At 36.0% G+C, this 10,446-nt stretch overlaps 1 protein-coding gene across 1 annotated transcript in view; it reads right to left on the bottom strand.

Moving 5' to 3' along the window:
• Window positions 1–4,949: 4,949 nt before the first annotated feature.
• The window catches only part of LOC311080078 (NACHT, LRR and PYD domains-containing protein 3-like), a 42,702-nt gene continuing 37,205 nt past the window's right edge, over window positions 4,950–10,446 (bottom strand). The window contains exon 7 of the mRNA XM_084109843.1: window positions 4,950–6,020. Within this exon, the coding sequence (XP_083965969.1) occupies window positions 5,461–6,020 (560 nt within the window). The 3' untranslated portion in view covers window positions 4,950–5,460. The remainder of the gene's footprint in view (window positions 6,021–10,446) is intronic.

Here is a 10,446-nt window from a genome sequence, read left to right as displayed (position 1 = left end):
CATCTTCACTGTTATTGCACAGGGGAAAACAGCGCATTATTAACAACACACACTGATCTTGTAATGGGGCATGTTCACGTTCTTAAAGAAGATTAAAGAAAATAATCCAACGCCGTGGTACAACGAGCACACTTAATCCAGGCCCTTAAGAGAGCAGCCAGAAAAATGGAGCGCAACTGGAAGAAAACAAAACTAGAGGTATTTCGCATTTCATGGAAAGAGACCTCGATTGCTTACAGAGAGGCTCTAAAAGCTGCTAGATCTGCTTATTTTTCAAACCTATTAGAAGAAAATAAACATAATCCTATGTATTTATTTGAAACAGTGGCTAAACTAACGAAAAAGAAAGCTTCAAGCACCGAAGGTTCCAAGCAGCACAGCAGTAATGACTTTATGAACTTCTTCACTTATAAGATTGATAATATCAGGGATAAAATTATAACTATGCAACCGTCTACTACAGTATCGCATCAGGCAGTGCATTGTAGCCTCCCTGAGGAAAAATTTGATTCATTCGTTGCTATAGGAGAGGAAGAATTTACTAAACTCGTTAAATCATCTAAATCTACAACATGTATGTTAGACCCTATACCGACTAAGCTACTGAAAGAGATGCTTCCAGAGGTCATAGATCCTCTTCTTAATATCATTAATTCGTCTTTGTCTCTAGGATACGTACCAAAAAACTTTAAGCTGGCTATGATTAAACCGCTTGTTAAAAAAATGCAAATTGATCCTTCAGAATTAGTCAATTACAGGCCGATCTCGAATTACCTTTTCTGTCAAAGATACTAGAAAAGGCAGTATCTTCACAACTATGTTCCTTTCTAGAAAGAAATGATATCTGCGAGGATTTTCAGTCCGGATTTAGACCATACCATAGTACTGAGACTGCTCTCGTTAGAGTAACAAATGATTTGCTCTTATCATCCGATCGTGGTTGTGTCTCTCTATTAGTGTTACTCGATCTTAGTGCTGCGTTTGACACCATTGACCATAACATTCTTTTAAATAGACTAGAAAACTATGTTGGAATTAGTGGAATTGCACTAGCATGGTTTAAATCATACTTATCTGACCGTTATCAGTTTGTAGCAGTAAATGAAGAGATGTCTTATCAATCACAAGTTCAGTATGGCGTACCTCAAGGCTCAGTACTAGGACCGCTGCTGTTCACTCTGTACATGCTACCCTTAGGAGATATCATTAGGAAACATGGAATTAGCTTCCACTGTTATGCCGACGATACTCAGCTCTATATTTCTTCAAAACCTAACGAAACTTACCAATTCACTAAATTAACAGAATGCATAGCTGATATAAAAAATTGGATGACTCGTAATTTCCTACTTCTAAATTCTGAAAAAACAGAGATTCTAATTATTGGACAAAAAACTTCCTCACGTAATAACCTAGAATACTGTCTAACCCTTGATGGCTGCTCTGTTAAGTCTTCGTCGTCGGTTAGGAACCTGGGTGTGCTCTTTGATACCAATCTTTCATTTGAAAGTCACGTGTCTAGTATCTGTAAAACCGCATTTTTCCATCTTAAAAATATATCTAAATTACGCCATATGCTCTCATTGACAAATGCGGAACAATTAGTTTATGCGTTCATGACATCAAGGCTAGATTATTGTAATGCTCTACTGGGTGGTTGCCCTGCACGCTTAATAAACAAACTACAGCTAGTTCAAAACGCAGCAGCTCGAGTTCTTACCAGAACCAGGAAGTATGACCATATTAGCCCGGTTCTGTCAAAACTGCACTGGCTCCCTATTAAACATCGCATCAATTTTAAAATATTGCTGATTACTTACAAAGCACTAAATGGTTTAGCTCCGCAGTACTTGAGCGAGCTCTTAACGCATTATACTCCTTCACGTCTATTGCGATCTCAAAATTCCGGCCAGTTGATAATACCTAGAATATCAAAATCGTCTGCTGGCGGTAGATCCTTTTCCTATTTAGCACCAAAACTTTGGAACAGCCTTCCTACAATTGTCCGGGAAGCAGACACACTCTGTCAGTTTAAATCTAGATTAAAGACACATCTCTTTGACATAGCGTTCACATAATACATTATAGACTTCTATAATTCAATATTAGGCTGCATAGATTAGGTCAGCTGGAACCGGGAACACTTCCCATAAATCCTGATGTACTTGTTACATCATGAGAAGAATGGCATCTACGCTAATTTTAGTGTCTTTGTTTATCCCAAGGTTTTCCCGCAGCCTGCCGGATCCAGGCCGTTTCCAGATCTGATGAAGGACCTTCGCCTGGACCCGATGTCAATGCAGTGCTGAAGTGCCAACTAGTCTCTCCCTATGGAGGATCCCTTTCCCACTCTACAGATAAACCGTCGTCGGGAAAACTCAATTTGCGTATCTACCCCGAATTAATAAAATAAAATAAAATTCTGAATCAAAACTGTAAGGAAACACCAGTAATTTGTTTAGGCTTGGTTTTTAGGGAATTCCAAACCTGCACACATCAACGCACATAACTATAGAACCCGTTCTTAATGCGCATCTGAACGCCATCAGCGTTTCTCACAGGTTCGCGTTTAAAGTCTGTATAGAGAGAATGGTGTCGTCTTGGCGGCCCTAATTTAAAAACAAATGATCGTTGCGACGGAAGCGAATCAATCAAAACTAACTTTAGCTGGAAAATAACTTTATCAAAGAACCGCTATAAAGCCAAAACAATCTTACGTTAAATTATACATTTATCTCTGTAAAGCTGCTTTGAGACAATCTACATCAGGGATAGGCAACTCCGGTCCTGGAGGGCCACTGTCCTGCAGAGTTTAGCTCCAACCCCAATTAAACACACCTGAACAAGGCAATCAGTGTTTTCAGGATTACTAGATAGATACAGGCAGGTGAGTTTTTATCAGGGCTGAAGCTAAACTCTGCAGGACAGTGGCCCTCCAGGACCGGAGTTGCCTATCCCTGATCTACATTGTTAAAAGCGCTATATAAATGAAGATGACTTGACTTGACTTGACTTCACACACTAATCTGGGGATATGAGAAACTCTTTCCATTGAAAACAACAACAACCATTCATTTGATGCAACTTACATGTGAAATAAAGCTAATAACTGACATTTTGAATCTTAGTGATTGAACCAGTCAGTGTCTGTCAGTGTTACTCTGAAATCAGAATCAAGGACTGGAACTAACCTTTATTAATAAAGTATAGATATATACTTGTATACTTTTACAATGCATTTTGAGTTAAAACACTTTTATGGCAAATGCCGCTTTAATGGTCATTTCAACACAATAAATAAATGAGAGAGAGAGAGAGAAAGAGAGAGAGAGAGAGAGAGAGAGAGAGAGAGAGAGAGAGAGAGAGAGATTCATCATATATTCATGTTGTTTCAATCCTGATGTAATAATGACTGACGGCCACAAGAGGAACAATGTTGATTCTCTTTTAGTTTCTATGTTTTATTACGAGGTTTTCCCGCAGCCTGCCGGATCCAGGCCGTATCCAGATCTGACGAAGGACCTTCGCCTGAACCCGATGACAACGCAGTGCTGAAGTGCCAACTAGTCTCTCCCTATGGAGGATCCCTTTACTACAGATAAAGCGTTGTCAGGAAAAATTCGTTTCGTGTACCTACCCCGAAGTGATAAAATTAAATTAAATTCTGTATCAAAATTTATAAGGAAAGACCAGTACTTTGTTTAGGCTTGGTTTGTAGGGAATTCCAAACCTGTGCACATATTCAAATGCACATAACTATAGAACCAATTCTTAATGCGCATGTGAACGCCATCAGCGTTGATCACAGGTTCGCGTTTAAAGTCTGTGTAGAGAGAATGGTGTCGTCTTGGCGGATAAATGAAGATGACTTGACTTGACTTTTAGTTTCTCTTTTCTGCTCAGATGGTTTAGTTAGTTGAGTTTTCTCCAGATATAATTTTAAATAAACTGACCTGGAAAAATAAACATGATCGAGCATTTTTTTTTATTTATTTTAATTTAAAATTATAATTGCAATATTTTTTTAACATAATTCAGATTTAGTCTCACATATAAAGGTGTTTAAGGACAATATGTACTATATAATTTTTACATAAACCACATTACAGTTTTTAAACTTGTAGAAAATAATATAAAAGTTTTTTAAAACCATATGAAACAAACACGAATACTGCGTACATTTATAAAAACTTGATACATGTTTTTTTTTTTTTTTACAGGTGTTTTTGGTAACACTATTTTACAGTGTCATTGTTACACGTAACATGTATTTACTATAGTAATAACTATAAATGAACCCTGACCCTGTAGAACGAAAATTGAGTTCACTGAACATAAATTTTAGTACAGATGCTTGAAAATGTAAGTTATCGTATTTCAACTAAACTTTACAAGTCTAGGTTACTTGAAATAAGTTGTTGGGTCAACTATTTTAACTATGTCAACTAAACTTTTTAAGTTGTAATACTTGTTAAATGTTGTTAAAAGTTGTTCAAATACTTAGTAGATTAAGTAAATAAAACTTAACTGTGTCAAAGCAAAAAGATTTTTTTACAGTGTAGTTTTGGTAACACTATTTTACAGTGTCATTGTTACACATTACATGTATTTACTATAGTAATAACTATAAATGAACCCTAACCCTATAGTACGTGCATGTACTTAATATTACTCAGTACTTAAATATATAATAAGTTATTATTAACACATTAAAATAAAGTGTTTTTTTACTTTGACTTTGATTATTTGTCCCAGACTCATTTACTTTCCTGTTCAACAGTTATTCTGTATTAGATTCAATCCAAACTCTCTTTTGATGAAGATTCATAAAGTGATTCAGTCAAAACTGGACATTAAAAAGCAAACGTGTAAAAAAAGTGAAACTCAGGGTGACAAACGTTTATCATGAATGAAAATAACAGTCAAAGATCAACAACTGAAGAAACATGTTCAGACTGAAACAGGAACAAGCGTTTATTGACCATAAACTACAATAACATGATTAAACTGTAATAAAACATGTGAATTAACAGTGAAATACTGGAGGTGACAGTAGATTAATGTTCATTTTACAGTTATCTCTATGATTATATAGATGATGTGTTATTCATTTCACATTATTGATTATAATAATCCTTTGAGATCCAGCAGTTTTAATCAGATCATCTCAAGGATTTTAATAACACATTGTGCACAAATAAAGTGTATGAATATCAATAACGGTGATAATGCAGTAACACACATAATATAAATAAAAAATAAAAATATCAATTTAGTGAGTGTGTGTATTTTTATGTAATTTATTTACATTTTCTTTGTAATTTGTTTTACAGTGTGACACGGAGACACTGAAGAGTTAACATTATAAACACTAAATCTAGCACAGAGGGGTTCAGTGAATGTGGTGTTGAATGTGTGTGTGTGTGTGTGTGTGTGTGTGTGTGTGTGTGTGTGTGTGTGTCAGTCAGGGTGTGTTTGTTGTTTAATGTGACACAGAGACACTGAAGAGTTAACACAACGAAGTCTAAATCCAGCACAGAGGGGTTCAGTGAATGTGTGTGTGAATGTGTGTAAGTGTGTGAGTGTGTGTGTGTCAGAGACGCTGTAGAAGGACAGAGTGCCGGCTGACATGTCCACAAACACTCCTGCTCTCTTACAGGATCCTGAACCAGCAGAAACAGCAGTGGAGTTACTATTGTGCCAGACAGTGAGTCTGTTATTATAACGTCTCAGACTCCAGGACTTCTCATTACATCCAAACACACAGTCATCACTCTCTCCTTTCCTTTTGATTCCTTTATATGTCACTGATATATGAGTATAATCTCCACTCCATTCAGCCTCCCAGTAACAGCGTCCAGTCAGACTCTCTCCACACAGAACCTGAGGATGATGATCAAATCTCTCTGGATGATCAGGATACGATTGACTATCTCTCACAAACGTCACCTTTCTGTTCTCCTCAGACAGAACGAGATGAGTGTTTGCTGTGTTTGGATCCAGTGTGAGATCAACGGCATCTGAACACAAGAACACACATTACAACAGCAACATTTACAACCAGATAATAAAGTTCAAGACAAACTTTGGAGTTGGCTTGAGAAAGCCTGACCAGAAACTTTGAATTAGTTTTAAAAGCTTTAAGTTTGAAGGAAATACAGTAGATAGATAGATAGATAGATAGATAGATAGATAGATAGATAGATTATAAAGTGTTGCTATATGGTTGCTAGTGTGTTACTATGCAATTGCTATGGTACTCAGGGTGGCTGTTAAGGTGTTGCTAGGGTACTCGATTAGGGTGCTAGGGTGTTTCTGTGTGTTTGCTAGTGTACTCTGGGTGGTTGCTAGGGTGTTGCTATGCGATTGTTATGGTGTTGTCATGTGGTTGCTAGGGTATTCATGGTGGTTACTAGGGTGTTGCTTTTTTGTTGCTAGGGTACTCAGGCTGGTTTCTAGGGTGGTTACTAGGGTACTCGGACGGACGGATAGATAGATTTTTTTCAAGCAAACTGGCCGATTCCGATTTCGTTTTTTTATTTTTATTTTAAGCAACAAACAAGAAAGAATGAAATTATACATAAACAAGATGTTTATTTGGTATTTAACAGGCCAAACTGGCTTTTGGGTATTGAAAACAATAACTTTAACCATCTGAAATTAACGGCAGTAACTGCGCAGTAAACACATTCAATACAAACATAGATGTTACTGACATATTTAGCATCAGCATTTACCTTTTGCTTTTAAATTGGGTTGAACTTGAAACTTCATAAATGACCTTAAATGAAAACATTAACTGTAACCATGTGCAGTTAAAGGCAACAACTGCATAGACACAATCAAAACACATTCAACAACAATCCAAACAAAGATGTTTGGCTACTTTATCAGCATTCAGCATTTGTTTTTGCTTTTAAATTCGGTGTAAAGAAAACGGGTCTTTACCAGTTAAACTAAATAAAACCAACATAAAAAAATTATTCCAATTATTCCAAAATGTTAAATCAAATAATGTTTAGAGCAACGAGTAAAACAAAGATGCTACAGCAGATTCTTTTTAAATCAAATTAATTTTAAGGTCAAATAAAAATGATCATCCTATACAGAACTGACGTTTACTTCTAGCTTTTCATTTAAGTTCTTCTATACAAAAAGAAGATCCAAGGTAACGACAACAACATAATAATAATAATCAAAGCTGCAAGCAGCATTTTACCGGGGTTCAAGCATTTAAGTAGCCTGATGTCGTCATACTCAGATTCTAGTCAGAATGTGAGTCTGATCTGCTCCATTGGGCTGTGATTATGGGGCGTGTTTCAAACAAACCAGCAAGGAAAATGCCTTTGCACTCAATTGGATAGACCTACAACCAATCAGAGCAACGGAGTAAGTGACGTATGTTCTTCATTCATCTTTCCGATCGACAAATACCTTGATTGCGGCTCTCTGTTCCTCTTTTAAAATGAATGTGCTGTTTTATAAACAAAGTTCGGGAGGAGCACGTTCAAATAATTAATCCAATCAACTTGTCATCAAACAATTACTATGTCTACCCTATCAGCATGAGAGGAAGCATATATGTATTCACTCTGTCAACTCACCTAACATTCCTTGACAGTTTTCAGCATCCCTTCACTCACTCTTGGCCTATTCTTCCACAGCCTGGAATACGGGGGGAGTACTCCGGGTTCGGGCCGAATACTGAGCCCGTAGCCTCTCCTCGTACAGTACGCCAAATATGCATTTATTCTATCTGACTTATTTGTAAGTGTGAAATCTCAATTCTCCAGCAGCAGTCATCTTTGCTGTAAACAAATTCAACCCAAGTGCTCATTGGTGACGTGATGCGTTACTGTTGATCATCTGTCCATAATCATATAAAGCCTGCCCTGACAATTTGATTGGTCCGAACAGCTTTTGTTCGGGCATAATAGCTCCACAACGGATCAAGTCCAGACCGAACTTCCCGACCTAAAAATGTTGTGGGCGGGGCTAAGTTAGGCTGGCATCCAGGCTAGCATTTAAGGCTTTTAAGCACATAAGCATTAAATAAATTATGCTTTATTTAGCAAGTATTTAACCACTGACATCATAGATGAGTTACCATGTTCTAGTATGATTTATCATGATTTACTATGACTTACCATGTTCCAGTATGATTTACCATAGTTTACCATGATTTTCCATGTTCTAATATGATTTATCATAATATACCACATTCTAGTATGATTTACCATTGTTTACCGTGATTCTGGCATGATTTACCATAGTTTATCATGATTTATCATAGTTTACCATGATTTACCCTGTTCTAGCATAGTTTACCATGATTTACCAGGATTCTAACATGATTTACCTTGATACACCACATTCTAGTATTATTTACTATGATATGATTTACCATGTTTCTAGCGTCATTTACCATGATTTACCACATTGCTAGCAATTATGTGAAGTATCAGTACAAATGAAGTGATAAACTCTGACAAAATATGATTGTGTTATAATAGTAATGGTTATATAAGTGATATTTTTGTGTCTAAATATGAATGCAAAAGCACATGTGAAAAGACTTTATTAATATATAGAATGACCAGCAGAGGGCACTAGAAGACCACTTATTGGCTCACTTTCATTTCAAACTTCTTGATTTTCACCAGTTTTCTGCACTAACGCAAACCAGTTTTTCCATGTTAACCCTCTGGAGTCTAAGGTGTTTTGGGGGTCCTTGAGATATTCTGACATGCCCTGACATTTGTGTTTTTTTCAGTTGCTTATAAACATATTAATGGCAAAAAAAAATGACACACTATTTAGCATAAACAGGGCTACCATGAAATGTGAGCAACAAGAATGTACATGTCTGCATTTTTGAGAGAATAATGTTTATGCATGGTTATTGAAAAAACTAAAAACTAAAGTTTCTGAAATAAGGCCATAAAACACATACTAAATATGTGCCAATAAGACTTTTGTCTAATGGATATCATCACCTAGTGTTTTTTCTTCAAAATGAAGTGAAAATCACCCTGCCTTATCATTCACATAACACAATACATTGATTTGAATTTTGCAAAGCACTTTCCGTTTGGAAAGGCAATATGCGGAGTGGGCGTCAACGATCATGCATATTTAGTGGTTCGCACCTGGAGACATTGGGGCCTGCATACTTAATTAGCCATTCATTCAGGTGAGTCACTGAGCCACAAGAATGCAAGAGCAACAATTGGAAGCATCTCAATTTTTTTTTTTTTTTTTCACATATTGTGCTTGCAATTTGGCCTATAATATCCAAGGAAAACATGTCTAGTAATTGTGCAGTTAATTCTCATACTGTATTTTCAGTTTTGGAATATTTATCCTCTCCCCAAATTTGTCACTAATAAAACACAATAAAAATTATTTAAAGAAAAGGCTTATATTTACCTTTTAATAGTTTGTTTACATCTACCTTGTAAATATATTTTTTATTAAAAAAGTTACAATTACAACAACAATTCAAGTGTAATCTTTCTTTGTAAAAACTAAAGTATACATTTTATCATACATATTTCAAAGTTAAGGATTTGATTGATTATTTGATTATTTTTGACAAAACATACTATATTTAACATGAGCAAATATTGGCAAACAATGGCTTATTTGAGGTGGCAGATATTTTACAGTAAAAATGTATAATCTATCCAAAACTAATCAACGAAATGTTGTCTTTCATATGTCTGTAACATAGGTCTTTCATTTTTATTATAAGAAATATAAATGTTAATTTGCAGTTTAATATGCAGTTTAAATTTAAACTGTCTTTTTGCGAGCTGTGGTAAACAGCGCGCATCTCTGCGGCTGCCGTTCATTCATTCACACAGAAACGCGATTAACTTGAGAAGGAAAAAAAAACGTACTACATATTCTGATCCTCTCTCCTGCAATACCCGCACTCTGAGGTAGATTTTCCATTTTTATTATTCCTCACAGCGCTGCAAGATGGTGTGAACACGTGTAATGATATGATTAAACTTGTGTTTTTTCGAGCTGATATGGGGGGCGTTTGCTTGGATTGCCTCAGTAATTTGCGTTTGAATAGCACGCGCTCTCCGTGGGCGGGTTCACATTACATTTGAATTAGCTCTAATGAGCTCGACTGGGATCGCTCTCTTTTAATACAGATTTCACAAGATGAGAATATTTGTTTTTTATATAAATTACCTCATTTAAAAGAAGATAATTAAAACTTCATGCATGTGTGTCTGTATGACTGTTTGACTGAGTATTCGCTGAGTTACAGTTCATTTTCGGACGCGTTTCAGAATGGTCTTCACTGACAGAGAGAAGGCAGAACTCGCATCACGTTTATTTTTCTTTATTTGGCAAAAAGCACAACACTTTGTTTTTATTGTGAGTATACACAAAAATAATACACATTTAACAGAATCGATTGATGTATGA

The sequence above is a fragment of the Abramis brama genome, assembly GCF_963993115.1.
Source record: "Abramis brama genome assembly, chromosome: 1".
NCBI lineage: Eukaryota > Metazoa > Chordata > Actinopteri > Cypriniformes > Leuciscidae > Abramis > Abramis brama.
Note: the sequence above shows the minus strand (reverse complement) of the source record. Positions and strands in the feature narration are given on the sequence as shown.